This window comes from Gavialis gangeticus, unplaced genomic scaffold (assembly GCF_001723915.1).
Source record: "Gavialis gangeticus isolate Ggan-Ray unplaced genomic scaffold, GavGan_comp1, whole genome shotgun sequence".
In the NCBI taxonomy this organism is placed as follows: Eukaryota; Metazoa; Chordata; order Crocodylia; family Gavialidae; genus Gavialis; species Gavialis gangeticus.
This window is the reverse complement of record NW_017729006.1, coordinates 35129859-35146152: the sequence shown is the minus strand read 5'-3', so window position 1 is coordinate 35146152 and position 16294 is coordinate 35129859. Positions and strand designations below refer to the sequence as shown.

The 16294-nt window shown below is 43.1% G+C and overlaps 1 protein-coding gene and 1 long non-coding RNA gene across 3 annotated transcripts in view; one reads left to right on the top strand and one right to left on the bottom strand.

The window, feature by feature from the left end:
• The window catches only part of EGFR (epidermal growth factor receptor), a 319504-nt gene that overhangs the window by 216909 nt on the left and 86301 nt on the right, over nucleotides 1-16294 (top strand). The window contains exon 2 of the mRNA XM_019509106.1: nucleotides 12371-12522. Coding sequence (XP_019364651.1) covers nucleotides 12412-12522 — 111 coding nt within the window. The 5' untranslated portion in view covers nucleotides 12371-12411. The remainder of the gene's footprint in view (nucleotides 1-12370; nucleotides 12523-16294) is intronic.
• LOC109291887 overlaps nucleotides 1-16294 on the bottom strand; it is a 61434-nt gene that overhangs the window by 40980 nt on the left and 4160 nt on the right. The window lies entirely within an intron of this gene.

Genomic DNA, 16294 nt, shown 5'->3' with positions numbered 1-16294 from the left:
GGCTGAAATTCAGTATGAAAAAATACAGTGCAGAAATACAGAAACTTGCCCTATCCCTAGGACAGCTGCTAGATACTTAAAAAAACATTGGTTGTACATAAGTAACCACTTAAATAAACTGCACTGTCTTCACAGCCCTCCTTTCTAACCTGAAATCCCAAGACTGCCTTTACAGCACAGCATCATGTGCCTCTCACTTCGTCAAGGATCACATTGTTCTCCTTGTCAGATCTTCCACTGTACTTCCTTTATAACATTAATGCTAATATTTTGATCACCTTGCTGGCAGAAGCTTGGAACAGCGCATTCCTGGTTTCTACAGGAAAGTACTGCCAGCCTTGATGGCTTATATTTTCATGTGAGCTTCTCCAGAAAGACCAGCTTTCAGGTTGTTTGAAAACATAGCCCATATTTAGGGTCAGTCTGTATTTGGCTCACATGCAGGTGCAGAGAGTTGAAGGTGTGAGGATGCCGTAGTAGGAGGAGCTTTGAGTTCCTGTGTGGGCCAGTGTCCTTATGCTCCCCTGCCTATGAGTACAGCTCCATTCATGCACTTAAATAGATTGCACATCCTCGAAGGTAAGAGGAATAGAGGTGTATGGTATGGAGAGGACTCTGTTCTTTCTTCTGCACTGACATGCAGGACTCTGTCCTTTCTTCTGCACTGACACACAGGCCAGTTCTGGTGGGCCCACTAATGGAAGAACAGGGACGTAAGCACTGCCCCGTGCACATCAGGTCTGTGCTCCCTCTTTGCTGTCCCTGGAGCAGCAAAGTTTCCAACTCCCTCCTGCCCAGAAAAGTGCCTAAATTTTCACAGCCCAACACTTGGTTTGAGCCAGCTACTTCAGTGTCTTGTCAAAGCAGGGTAGCAGTGCAAATGTTACTGCAGTATGGGAGTTATAACACTGTTCTGACAAGATTTCCCTGCCCACTCCCAGGACATATCCTAAAATATATTGATTCCTGGGATGGTGGGGGTTCGGTTTGGTTGGGTTTTTTTTAAGGTGTCAGAAAACATGGGCCTTTCCTTTCTCAGATTAGACAAGCAATGTACACTCATTTGTCCTTTTCTAAGTACAGGTGCTTGAAGAGGAACTTTGTTTTTACTGTTGCTTTTTCACTGTTATGAAAATGAATAAAGTCTGGTTACGTTGCACGGGACTTTAAAACCAGACAGAACAGCAGGAAATGGATCAAATCACCCTTTGAAAGGGGCAAAAGAGACGGTCTTTTGCCTTTCTCTCTGGAGATAGCAGTTCCCAATCATACCCATGGATTGCAGATTGGCTGAGGGGTCGCACTCAGAGGGTGGTGGTGGATGGGTCATATTCGACCTGGGGGGAGGTGGGTAGCGGAGTCCCCCAGGGCTCGGTCCTGGGGCCTGCGCTGTTCAATTTCTTCATCAGCGATCTGGATGATGGGGTGGAAAGTAACCTGTTTAAATTCGCTGATGACACCAAAATCTGGGGGGAGGTGAGCACGCTAGCAGGGAGTGAGAGATTGCAGAGGGATCTGGATAGGTTACAGGGGTGGGCTAACAGGAACAGGATGCGTTTTAACACGGACAAGTGCAGGGTGCTGCACTTGGGCAGTAGGAACCAGCAGCACACTTATACAATGGGGAACTCCTTACTCGAGAGCACGGAGGCAGAAAGGGATCTTGGAGTCATTATTGACTCCAAGATGAACATGGGCCGACAATGCGAGGTCATGGTTGGCAGGGCTAACCGGACCTTGTCGTGCATCCACAGGTGCATCTCGAGTAGAGCCAAGGAGGTGATCCTCCCCCTCTATGCGACGCTGGTCAGGCCACAGCTGGAGTATTGTGTCCAGTTCTGTGCGCCCCATTTCAAGAGGGATGTGGACAATATGGAGAGGGTCCAGAGGAGGGCCACCCGCATGATCCAGGGACAACAGGGCAGACTCTACAGTGAGAGACTGCGGGACCTGAACCTATTCAGCCTCCACAAGAGAAGGCTAAGGGGGGACCTGGTGACTGTCTATAGACTCACTAGGGGGGACCAGAAGGGTTTGGGGGAGACGCTGTTTCCCCTAGCGCCCGCTGGCATAACAAGGAGTAATGGGCACAAGCTGATGGAGAGGAGGTATAGATTGGACATCCGCAAAAACTACTTCACGGTTAGGGCGGCTAGGAGCTGGAACCAACTTCCAAGGGAAGTGGTGCTGGCCCCTACCCTGGGGGTCTTTAAGAAGAGGCTGGATGCCTACCTGGCTGGACTCGTTTGAGTCCCATTTCTCTTTTTGGGGTTTTTTGTTGTTCTCCCGCCCTGGCGGGGGGTCGGGCTAGAAGATCTACTAGGTCCCTTCCGACCCTTAATCTATGAATCTATGAATGAATACGGTGTAGAGAAATACATTGTCATGTCATAGCTCACTAACCAGATAAGCTGTATGACTGGATACTATGATTAAGCATTGGTCTTTGCTTCTTGTTTGTACTGGTAATGTGATACTACCTGGTCTTTCTACTTCACAACAACATATTGGGAGCATGTACTGTGGGGTGGGCCTTTGCAATGAAAGAAAAAACAAATTGGGCATTCCCCCCATCTTTTTATTTTTTTAACCCATTCACTGGTGTGGTGGATGCATCCTGTTCCCTGAATATCTTGTTCTACTGCACCCCTGTTGTTCTTTTTAGCAATATGAGCTGTTCCCTTTCTATTGCTCTATCCCTGATTTCACTGTGGGCACTTAAAAAAAAAAAAAAAAATTGAAAGCTGCCATTTGTACCTGTCTCCAACTGAGCTGTACTTCCTTGGGAACTTATCCAACCCCATAATGCCAGCTGACGTTGCTTCTTCCTTTTAACTGTTGTACAGCCAGTAGCAAACAATGCATGCACTCATTTCAGCTATGGGAACTCCTCTCCCATCTTAAAAGTGAAGTGCGGTGAGCAGAGGTCAGGCCACAGGCTGAGAGCATCTGTGTGGCCTTGTATAGTCCTAATGTGAAACAGAACTTCAAAAGTGTTTTTTGCTTTATCCTTTCCACAAGACTTAGATTTGGGTATGTGGGTGTGTGGATTTGGCTCCTTGTTTTCAGTTGCTTGCTGCTTTCTAAATAATTTTCCTTTTCTACAGGGATCCACTAAAGATGATTTTTTTTTTCCCCCACTTATAATTTAATCAGTGGTTTGGAGTGGTATGAAGATGAGGGATTATTCTTGCCATGCTGTTCTAAAGCAACTGCTGTAACTTGCCTTATACGCTGGATCAAAAGCCTATTAAAAGTCGTTTCATTGACCTCAGTGGGCTGTGGGTCAGGCCCTGTGTGTGAAACTTTGGCGCCATTGGAGTCTCTGGGAATTTTGCCGCTGACTTGACTGAAGCCAGGATTTCACCCTATGCACGTTGCTCAAATACAGCCAGAAATTAAAATCTGTACAATATTTTGTCTTCTGGGTGGAGCAGGCTTTGGACCAATATGCATATAAACCTAAAACAAAAAACCTATTCATATTGTTTTTCTCTTTTTCTTGTTTTTTAAATGATGGCTCTGGTTTTTAAAGGAGGCTGTCTCAGTCTGTTCTCCTTTTTGACACCAAGCACAGATATTTGCACCCATAAAAAATGAAATAAATATGGCTAGCCAGTTTTGTGGTCCCTGCCTTAATTCATTACAAAATGTGTACCAAACAAACTTTAAAAAACAGTTAAAAATTGTGGTTTCCAGTATGGGCTTAGTATTGTGGATTTCAGGAAGCAGTGTGATTGTGTGCATGCATGTGTGCCCGGATATATAGGTGCACACAGTATTATAAATAGATACATATATGGTGGTTTCTTCCACACACACTCATGTTACTCAGCATAAAATGTTTCCTTTTCACTGGTATTTTTTTTCTTCTTTTCTTTTCTTTTTCCCACAGCTCAATTAAAGACTTGGTTGCAATTTGCTAGGACACACAGTGCTTTTAATCTGTACTGTCCTTCACCAGCAGCTCCGTGTCTGGAACAGTAGCCTTGGAAAGATACTGTTCTTGCATAGAATACCAAAATGAACCAGAAGCCAAATTCTGCATGGGGTATGGGAAAAAAGATATTTATAAACATAGTGGCTGGTTAGGAAGGCGGAATATGCTCTTCAGCCCACCCCCCTGCAATAAAAGCTGGGAACAAAGAAAAATAAATTGAATTGTCTAGGTCAAGTAAAATGAGACACTGGATGATGCACGAAGTAAGGAAAATGACCTGTATGCGCCTGAAATAACCTTGTTGGGTTGTTATTTTGGCATGTGTCAGTGCTGAATATAGACACGCACAGCATACAAAATGTAGACTTAAAGATTGTTTTCACAGCAACCCCAAGGGTTTTTTAAAGCCATGAGAAAAGATGGACAGCAGCGCTTGCATTGCTGTAATTGGGAAATTTTAAATTGTGTGTGTGCGCTTCTCACTTCAATCAGGGCAGCAGCCGGTTATACTACTGGGGACGAGTTTTAAAATGTGAATTTTCATGTCTGAAGTGATCTCTCTCTCTCCCTCTCTCAGGTCAGTTAGCATTATAGACATCAACCTCTTAACTGGATGTCTGCTTTCTGCATCCCTGCATACCACTGGCTATGGTAGCTTTAGAAAATATATTCACAAAATGATTTGGTCTCACTGCAGTTTTTCATATGCCCTTACAGCTAGCAGTAATTGGGAACCTTGCTGACATTCTTCCATAGATCATGGGCCAAGAGGGCCCTGGAGACTGGAGTTAGGCTTGCACCCTTAGACGCACTGCTTTCAGGTGAAGGCTGAGGCACTCTGGTGCAATGAAGGGAAACTTGCATTTCCCTGGTTCTGTGGATGAGTAGATGAAGGAATTCAGTGTCCAAGGTAGTCAGCTCTATGCCTTTCATCAGCACTAGAACTCCATGGATTTATATTTCAAGGAAAATGGATAGGGTTATACAGTATAATTGTCTTTTTCTGACTGTTTCAATTGCTGCTTGTTTAGGGTGCTGCTGATTCCAGCTATGAAATGCAAATTTAGCTCACAGCACATAGGTCTCCTGCCTGAGAGTTAAACATCTGCTATACTACACCTGGCACTTCTGATCATTTCAATGATCTCCATGCACATCTGCCTACAAGAGCCAACTTTGTTCAGTGTTTGCTTTGGCCTCCACTTCTTATTAAATTTTATTGACAGTCACATTTTGTGCATATTGTATTTACAGAGTAACTTTAATTGCCTGCCTAAAGACGCAGATAGCGTGGGTACTTATAAAAGTACAGTGTGTCCTGGGGAAAAAAAAACTCATAGGGAAACAGAATCATTTCCTATTGGATAGCCGTGTCACTGTTGAGTAGGTCAAAGGCACTTTGGCGAAGTAGCCTCATTATCTTTATTTGATGGGTGTGGGGACTGAATCTCAGCCAAGGGAAGTAGCTTGCATGTGATCTGAGGTGGCCTGTGCAGTACAGAGAACAGACCTTGGACACCCTGACTTCCAATCCTGATGTAAATCCAACAGATCTGGAGGTGGATCCAGGCGAGTGCACTGATACAGATGCACCCTCCTTTGATCCCTGCTCCACTCAAACTTTAAAACCAGTTGCCTAGGAGGTGCAGCAGCATTTCTGTTCAGGCAGCAGGGAGGGAATCACTTGACTTCATGGCTCATGATCATCTTTCCAGTGCCAGCTAATCTCTTTCCATTCCCCAGGTGTTTAATAGTCTTGATGTTTCATTATCTGAGCTACCCTTTCTTTTGCAGTTTTACTCTGTTAGCCATTCCAGTACCTCTCTTCTGTTTCACAGCCCTGCAGACTGTCTAGTTGTAGCCAAACACCTTATCTCAGGTGTATGTATTACTATTAACTCTGATTTAGAAATGACTGACAGTGAAGTACTGGAAGCACTGTCAAGATGCTCAAGAAAGCTAGATTTTATACTGTGAATCCGAACAACAGACATTTGACTATAATGATTACAGGACTAATGACACGGTATTTTTTTTTTTTTTTACTGTTTTGACTTTTATTTGCCTAGTTTGTTGGGTTTTTTAAATCTTTATATATTACCTAGCAGATTAATATACATTCCAATAGTTATTTTTGAGCTTTCTCTAATCTTAAACTGTATAATATGGAGCAAGCCCCCTAGCATATTAGTAACGCTTCTTCTATTTAAGTGGAGAAAAATGTGTCGTGTTATATGTGATGATGTACCACACTTTATGCATCCCCCTCTTCAAAGTCCTGGATCTCCCCATGAGCAGATTCCAGTTGCCTCCTAACAAGATACCTTTATCTCTAAAACATTCAGAGCTAATCATATTTCTGTCCTGTTAACATTTTCACATAAAAGGGGAGTCTGTTTTTGTAGAGATTAGCCCATGCTACAAAGTTCAGATCGAGATCTGAACTTCTTCACTGTTTGAGGAGAGTTCTGACCCAGCAAACAAACCAGAGGTTTGTTTATGAATACAGTATACTGCAAGCATTTAGGATAAGTGCAAGTTTACACGTGGGTTGTGTAGGTACATAACGGTATCTCAAAAGAGATCAATGCTGTTGGTAACCCATAACATTGCTTAATGTCAATATTGCTTGATGTCAATATTACATGTTAAAAAAAAAATACAAATGGGATCAAAAACTCTCCCATTCAGAGAAAAAGAGCACAGCTATGCATTTTCTTAGGGATTAACTTGTTTCATTAACCTGCATGCATCATGGGAACTAATTACATAAGTCTCTCTCACTCATTAGGGGCACTTATACTGCATTGTCTGTGCCATTGTAGTTCACAAGTCGACTTTTTGTGGGCAAGGAGGAATTATAACCCAGATGATGTGGATTATAACTCTGTACTAAATATTTTTCAAAACTTTTTTTTTAATAGTTTGCAACTTTTCTTCCTTCTTGGTCCAAGACTAATATTTTAGAATGGGGTTGAAATGATAGTATTATTTTCAGATGATCAGAGGATCATTTTTCTTAGCATGCTGAGATTAATGGCACTATTTATAAAATGTTACAAAACATTTCTTCCTTAAAATCCATTTCATTTGGCGAATTATTCAACACTGTCTTTTTAACTTAGTAACTCGGTGTGTGGCCTTGGGAGCTGTTTGTATGCACGTGTGTGTGTTTGTTTACCCTACATTAAAAAAAAACTGCATCTGAGCCTCAGCTGGTATAAACTAACATAGAGTTTCAAGGGCTTCAGTAGAACTCGATGCACTTACGTGTAACTATGGTTCTCTCCCTGTATCCTTTTGTGCAACCAGAAGTCAGGAAGAAACCGCTACAAGACAACCCTAAATTCTGGCCATCGCCTATGAACATTGACAAAGCCCCTGAAAAAGTACCAACCCACTCCTTATTTTCTCCTTTTCTTACGCAGGGAGCTAAATGTATACACTTTTTGCTTGCTGCACTGTTGTATGGTCCTGTACTGCCTTCCTCAGCTCCCCACCCAAAGACTGATGGACTTGTTTCAACACATGGTTCATGACCATTTTCACTGAGACTTGTCAAAAATGCTGGGAAAGAAGCGGGTGCGGCAGTGCCTGCAGGAATGCAGTCCTTGGGCCTGGGCTTCTACATTAGGCCCTGACTAATAGGTGTTGAATAAGTGTGAAGCCCGTCCAAAACACAACTGCTGGAAGGGAAAAGGAGCTTTTGTTTTCTTTATCTTGAGGTTGTTAGAGGGATCTCTGCCCCTTCCCAGTTTCCTTGTTTCTGGCCTAGCCTCAGCAACTTGGATCCAGGTAGCTTGTTGTTTTTGCAAGATTTATCCACAAGAGGGAAATGAGAAAAAGGTATTTATGAGCATCATTGCTTCCCAAAGAACTCTCTACAGCACTGATCAAACCAAACTATATCTTGTTTTGTTCATTCTGCAGCACAGACCTGAGAGTAACTAGCAGCAAATAAAGAGATGTATTTTACTGCAGATTCAGGTTAACTGCTCTTGGTTTGTTGGGAACTGGAAAATTTTCCTTGTAACTATTAAGGGGGGGAGTCCCCCCACCCTCCCTTGCAAATTAAGTATAGATATGCAGAAACTGATAGGCTAGGTCTTCCTAGTTGTCAGCCAGGATTGGTAAAGCTCCGAAAAAAGGACTTTTATTTGGTAGACATATAGCAAATAGCTTGGTAAAATTATAGACTGAGATTTCAAATGAATTTTATCAGTTCTTGTGGAACTCCTTTTAGCTAAAACCTATGAAAATAAATAATGCATTTCATAGAATGTTAATGCAAATAAATAGAAATCTTCAAAAGATATCAACCTACTCAGTAGCATCTGCTGTTTCTGTGGTTGATTTAAATAGCGGCACTCCACCTTTTGACCCCCAAGTTAACTGAGTGGCATTGAGCCATCCTCCATGCCTGGTTTGGGTTTCACATGCCCAAATGTACCATGTACCAGGATTGAACCTTGAGGCACTGCACTGTGTCTTCTCACCCTTGCACACTGGGGTCAGGCCTTGGTGACACCCGAACCCACCCCACCCCACCCCACCCCCTACCTAGCCTTGCACATCCAATTTAGTACATAGGGCCATACTACCTGGCCCACGGGGCTCCACACACGGTCTGGAAATTTGGCACCTGGGCTGGAGTGCCACTACTGTACCACCAAATTTTTGGACTTGTGGGTAGTTAGTGACTCCTTTGGTCAGTGGACAAAAGCAGGATTTATAGAGGGAATCTTGTTGTTTGGCAGACTCTGAAGATCAGTGTAGGTGGATCACATTTCTTCAATTTTGAGGCTAATCTAAACTTTATTTGCATCTGATAATTTGCATTTGATTCTTAGCATTAGATTGGCTCCCTATGGTCATTTATACTAGCTCAGACCGTGACTCTTTATGAATGTGTTTTCTTTGTCTCATTGAAGTATTTCTAACAGCTTAAGCAAATCCCTTTACTGCCACTCTGTCCTCCTGACAGTGACAAATGGTTCTGACAGTAGTCTCCCATTAATGACAAATTCTCCAATGCAGCTCAGTACGTGGCAGTATTTCCATCTTTCTGCTTTTGTAATTTGACCATAATGTGGCAAGAGAGGCTTCTTTTATGACTCCTGTTGATTAAAAAAAAAAATCACCTTATGTTTGAGCCAAAAGGAAATGTTTAATCGTATAAAAGTTTGAGACTCTAATATTTGAAATCATAGTTGAAGTATCTTGACTAACTTTAGGGTTTTTTTCCCCAACAGTTGAATAAATAATAGATTTTGACGCAAATATGACAAGGGTCATAGATTTCTTTTGATCCTCCTGCACTGTGTTAACATAAATTAAAATACTTTGGCTGAAAGACAGATCGGAGTTCAGTAGCATGCGGCTTAGACTGTTTAATTGAAGTCCCCATTAAGTGCCCACCTTTGCCAGCACTTGACACACAGTGATCTCATGTATTGCGGTATATTGTTTATATTAGAATAAGAAAAAATAAAAACTGTGGAATTAAAGTTATAGTAAATATAGACAGATGTTATGGAATCTATTATCACGATACCATGGTGTCCATTGCACTGGGAAATAACAAGTTTAATAAATGCTTTTGCCAGCTGACATCTTTCTTTTTAGTTCTGCATTATTAAGTTATCTTCTCTCCTACATGGGGCCTTGTCACCTGACACATTTATACTAGCATAAAAAAGAAGCAATTTACATAACACAATTTACACCAGCATAGGTGTCATGTCCACTTCTGTCCTGGGTTAGCCAAGGCAAATAAAGAGTTAGGTGCTTCTAATGGGGTGGTGCTGTAATAGTGTCTGCTGTGGTGGCTACCCAAGGATAGTTGGTCATCTGTCTGCTTCAGGAACCAGTGTCCTCTGGTTTGGTTTTTTCCTTCACTTTCGTCGATAAATAATAATGTCATTTATTTTTCTTCACACACACGGAAAGCTATTCTGTCACTGTCCCCTTGAGATTAGGGGTCTGCTTTTCGTTGCAGTTACAGACGGTACAAAATAAAGGCTTGGTTCTCCCACTGAAGTCTCTTCTTTTATACCATTAGTATCTGAACTCAGAACCAGCCCTTGATTGTGGCTCACACTGAATTTCTCCAGTATTTGAATGTATTGTTCTGTGTGCTGCACTTTCACTTGTAGCATAGCAGAGATGATATTTTAATGTTAGCTATTTAAAAATAAGGTGGAGAACAATTGGATGAAGGCACGGGGTTTTTTCCCCTCCTTTTATGTAATACTGTGTTGAACAGTTAAATGCACTACGTTATAGCATTAACAAAGCATGTCATGTACAAGTACTTGAAGTCCCATTCCTTTGTTGTGATGAAACATACTGGTGCTAATTTTTGACAGTTCCTCTAGTTTTTCTAAAAGGGTACAATGCAATGTTAGGCAAGTACTAATTTTTCCATCACACCACCATAAACCTACATAATGGGAGCATTTCCCTATGTGAAGGTTTTCCTTCTCCGCTGAGATTGCAGACTTAGGCATCATTAACTACATATGTGTGCCAAAACAAAATGTGTCAGGACAATTCCCATATACGTCAGGTATCCAGATGCTACTGCAGCTACAGCTGTCTGACCCCTGCAGGGTCCTGTTATCTCTGGGCTGTCTAACTGAATCCTGCTGTTTCAATTGGCAAGAGCTGGCACCAAAGCAACCCTTCCTGGCTCACTTGGATATATGCGTTTGAGGACTTCAAGCTTCTCACTTCCCCCAGAGTTCATGTATGCCTTCTGCCCTTACCAGATACCCAAGCATCTCATGGTCCACACCTCTGAGCGAGGCCGCACCGCACCCTTTGTCTTGTCTAAATCAGGCAGCCTCCTAGTAACCCAAGAGGAGCCTCAATCTGAAAATTTCTTTTGAGGAGAGGACTTTCTTCCATTTCCACAGAGCTTAGAATAATGTGTTTGCTACACTGGCTACAAGCTGCCAGCCACATGGAAAGGAAACTGAAAGAAGACTTAAGATCTTTAAGGGTATCCTGTCTTGCAGGATATAGTTGTCAGAAAATGCATAAGAGTTCCTAGCCAATGCACTAAGTGTTATCAGAGTTGAGCAGAATCTGAGGCTGGCAGCAACAAGGCTGAATTATGGTCATAAAGCCTCCTTTTAAGAAGCAGGAAAAAAATTGATGGTTCTGAAGTCTTTTAGCTGCACCTGTTATCCTGCATTGGTACCATATAGTAACTACAGAGATACCATTATAGGGTTCCATGCCTCAGTAAATTAATAGAGAACATGTTCTCTTGAAAATACAATGCAAATTACTTTTTTTTCTTTTTTAAATCATCCATCATAACAAATATAATCTGGGATCTGAAAATCGTGCTGGACTTTTTTTTCTTTACCTTATATCAGCACCAGTCATAGATTGTCTAGATCTAATTATGCCCTTTGGTTCCCCAGGTGGAACACTATTAGTTTGCCTTGTGATATTGCGCAGGTGTAAGTATGAGCATAATTTAGGCTGTAGACTTATTTTTTCTAAGGATAGTGGATGAGGGAAACTGTACGTGATATGATAATTTGCAGGTATGTAAGTTTAAGGGAGAAGATGCCTTATTTTCTCCCTTTGATATTTTAACACAGTGGTCCCTGAGCTACAAGAAAAATCCATAGTGTCCATTTTAGTCACTTTGCAGAACAGGGCTCCATTTTAACTGTTTGATGGTGACAACATGCGATGAAGTGAACTCAGGTTCACAAAAGCTTGTATTTTCTCTCTGTATATATCTTATTGAGTTGGTCTATAAAGGTGCATATCTGTTTTGCCTTCTGTTAAATCCATGGCCACGCACCAGGATTTGGTATATGTAGGTCACAAAATTCTGGAAGATACTTAAATCTAGATCCCAAAATCATGAGCCCTTGTTTTAGACAGACAAGATTCTTTGGGTAAATGTGATATCTTTTATTAGACCAACTAAAATAGATGGAAAAATTGTTCTTTGCAAGCTTTTGGGTACAAATCCCCTTCTTCAGCGGAATGACTGTCCCTCTGCCTAAAGAAGAGTTTTTGTACCCGAAAGCTTACAAAGAACAATTTTTCCAACTATTTTAATTGGTTTAATAAAAGATATCACATTTACCCAAAGAACTATCTGCCCATGTCCTTAAACCAACACAGCTACAACCAACACCCCTGAGTCCTTGCTTTAGCCTTACCCCATCACAGAAATGCAGATGATGGAGAAATATTCCCAATATTAGTTTGCATCAGTCTCAACTCTTGAGGAACATCCCACTGAACTATTCCAGGAGGGGGACAAAATATTGATTGTGTTGTTGCTTTTTCTTAAAGTCCATACACAGTGCTTTCCTGATGATCTAATATTTGTAGAGTTGGACACACACTCTGTATTGGTTTCTCTTTTGTTTCATGGACCTTTCTTTCTCTCACCAGTATGCCAAGGAACAAGTAACAAGCTGACACAGCTGGGGAATATGGAGGACCATTTCATCAGCCTGCAGAGGATGTATAACAACTGTGAGATAGTGCTTGGCAATCTGGAGATAACGTATGTGGACCGCAATTATGATCTCTCATTTCTGAAGGTTAGTGTACTTAATCGTATTACTCCAATCCAGAACACAGACAAAAAAAACACGTGCCTATGAGATTGGCACAACTTCCTGAAATGTTTAACTCGATTGAGATATTTTTGCACAGTGCAAAGTTACTTGCTTATGGAATTTCACTGTGCTTTGAAGGTGAGATATGTATGAAGTGATGTGCAAAGTTAAGCACTTTTTGAGTACACTGCTGCTGTCAGTTAGAGACATCAGAGATTGGATTTTTGAAATACCTGCATGCTGTAGGAGAAGCCATATAGGTAAATAGCAATTTTGAGCTCCAAGCTGTTCTGTAAGGCGCTTTGAGAAATGATTTTGTAGTGCCTAATGAGCTGAGTTTCTGCCAGTCACCCACTGCTTAACAATAATGCTTTTTAAATTGAAAGTTGCGTTGCACCTCTCTTTCCCTTGCCTCTATACTCTCATGGGGGAAGGTACAGTTCTGCATTGTGTCCTAAATTGTAGCAACCTTGAGCTTCAGTAAATCCATGGATGAAGTAAATTGAAAAATTAATGAAACTTCACTGGGGGTAGCCTGCCTTCAGATTTTAAAGTGTAGGGCTTGAGAATTCCGGCTCATTTATTAACTTTCTGATATAGGGGGCGAGAAACCGAGACATGTAAAGCTTTATATTTCTTTTGTCCATCAGCACTTAAGGCTCCTATATGTATGCTAGGAGCCTGCTCTGATGTGCTGGAAATCAATTAATCGAGTCTGATGGAGCACAGAAATTAACGCACTCCAGCAGACTCTAGCGTCATGTTTATCAGCGTCCCCCCAGGCTGAAAAATGGTGGTGTGGCACTATGAACTAAATCTCGTTCAACGAATCTTAGTTCAAAATGCCCCACCTCCATTTTTCAGTGCGAGGACACTGATACATGTGATGCTCAGGCACTTTTAATTAGCATGGCTCACTAATTAAAGCACCCCCATACCTCCTGAAGCACGTGTAAAAATGCCCTTAAGTGCTTTTTGCCTGCATTGAGTAAGCAAGCAGTTGCATTCTCCATCCAGTATGATTTGTGAGCGACTTTCCAGGTAGTCCTTAGCAGTAGCACAGGAACAACTGTCTTGTGCTACCTTTGGCTCCCATTTGTGTCCATGAACAATCATAGTGACATCTGAATCTAAGAGAAAAAGGGCTATATACTAGTATATCTGTATCCTAGATACACCAGGGATAAAAAAGCACTCTGTCCTAGTACAGTCTGTCTGTCTGAGCTAACAAAGAAAGGTGGCAGTGTGGCTGGGAGCAGAGCTCACATCTCCTAACTGACAGTCTGCTGCTTCAGCAACTAGATCATCCTTCCTGCTTTTGAAATCATTTGCCATGAAGGTATAGTTCCTCTGGTGGCAGCTGCCAGTTTAGAATACAAGTGGAATCCGGGAGTGAACTTCAAGAGATTCACTTTCTTGTACCTAAATTTCTTTATAACAAAAAGTGTTTAAAAAGATTTTATAAAGATTATAATTAAGAAGAGTAGAATGATGCTGAGTTCTGTTGACTCAATACCTTTTTTTGCAGCCAGAAATTATTTCTTCCTCCATTTTCATCATCTTTTTTCTATAAGGGCTACATTTCTGCTCATCTTAACCAGATGGACTGTACCATGGGGTTTTTTGGCTTTGTATTCATATCACTATTATAGATACATGCACTGGAAAAAGAACATTCATTGTAAGAAATTTTTCACAGCAGTACATTTTCATTTTAACAAAGTCCAGTTACCACTGTTACTATGGGCCATCAGGAGAAATTTGGCGCTAATTTTGTTGTGCTGAAATTCTTTTTGTAACAAACTTTGTAAGAAGATTCCACTGAATTTTTGAGTGCAGAGAGATAATGAAGTAATAGCTGTTATGCACACATGCATACACACGTGTGTGCACACGTTTTGTATATTTATGTATACACCTTGAGTGTGTGTGTGTGTGCACGCGCGCACACAATAAATAGGGGTGTGGATCGCCATTAATGTGCCCGATAATGTGTTAATTGGTTCTTGCATTCATTTTTTTAATGTCTTAATCACTCATGGGGGTTTGGGGCCCGCACCTGGGCTCCACTCCGCTGTCATCACTGCCACCTCTAGGCCACCTGGCGGGACAGCATTGGCAGTGCAGAGGACTGCAGGGCAGCCTGGGTATGGGCTCTGGGCTGCTGCAGGAGGGTGGGGGAACACAGACACACACAAGCATCCCCAGCACACATGTGCCAAGAAACAAAGCTCAGCTGTGTATAGAGCAGTGCCCAGCTGGTGAGTCTGTGGAAAGAAAGGGGCAGTGGGGGGCAGGTCAAGGCCCCCATGGGGAGGGAGGGAGTGGGCCAGGGGCTGGGGTGGGTTGTGGGATAGAGCTGTGGGAGGCTCGTTGGCGTGGGTAGGGCTCCCTGCTGCTGTGCCTGTCCCCAGGGAAGGCATGGGGGCATATGCCCCCTGGATTTGTGCATGGGGTGGAGGTGAACTGCCCACTGCAGACTGGATCTCTGCACCCTGCTGCCTTTGCTCTGGGAGCCACGCATTAGCCGCACATCCCCTGCTGCCCAGCAGCAAGAGGCACAACAAGGCGTCACGCAGCTCCTGGGGCAAAGGCAGCAGGGTGCAGAGCCCCAGCACGCAGCAGGCAACCTGCCTCTGTCTCATGCACATATCCAGGGGGCACATGTCCCCCATGCCTCCCCGGGGGGAGCTTCAGCAGTGGGGAGCTGCACTACCTCTCCCCCCCCACCACACACACACCCCTGGACGAGCTTCCCACATCTCTGTTGCATGACCCAACCCAGCCCTGGGGTTCCATTCACCTCTCAGCCCCTGCCCCACTTCCTCCCTCGCCATGGGGGCCTCGATCTCTACCCCCCTGCCCCCTCTCTCTCCCTTCCCTCTCTCTCTGCCTCTACCCCTCCATAGACTTAGCTGCTGGGTGCTGCTCTACACTCAGCCATGCTGTGTTCCTGTAGGGTTACCATATTTCCATTTTCAAAAAAGAGGACACCTGTAGGGGTAATATGTCTGTGTGGATGGGGGGGGCAGTGATATGCCTGTGCCCTGCCCCTCACTGCCAAGCCACAGCCTCCCCCAGCCCTGCTGCTTCCCTTCACTCCTGACCTGCAGTACCCCACATCCTGCCAGGGTATGCAGGGGTCCCCCCTCCTGGGGCTCCAAATCCCACACACCTACCCACATCCCCCCCCACACACCCCCACCCATACAAAGTACCTGCATAATTTTATGCAACTTTGAGCTTTTCTGCGCATAATTAATAAATAATAAAGTTCTTTTTAAAGTGACAGTTTGAGAGAAGATGGAAACCCTCATGTTTGGAGATATAAATCAAACACTTGACTGGATGAGCTAAATATTTTCCCTAGCATCAGTTGTAATTCCATAACAACTTACTTCTGAGAGTATTAAAAAAGCAGCAACTTTTTCTGTAGGAGACGGGTTACTGGACTTTTGATAGGCTTTACTGGGCTGAGATGTTGTAGCAATCCCTTGGACCTCAATCAGTGAATAGTATAATTTCATTCTAGGTCTATGTCTGTGTGGCACAGTTAACCTGGTTGGCCCGCGCCCGGATTAGGGTAGTTCATAGAATCATAGAATCAAAGAGTCAGAAGGGACCTAGACAGATCATCGAGTCCAACCCCCTGCCATGGGCAGAAAGGAGCACTGGGGGTGGGAGGGGTCATAAGACCCCAGCCAGGTGCCTATCCAGTCTCCTCTTGAAGATCTCCAGGGAAGGTGAGAGCACC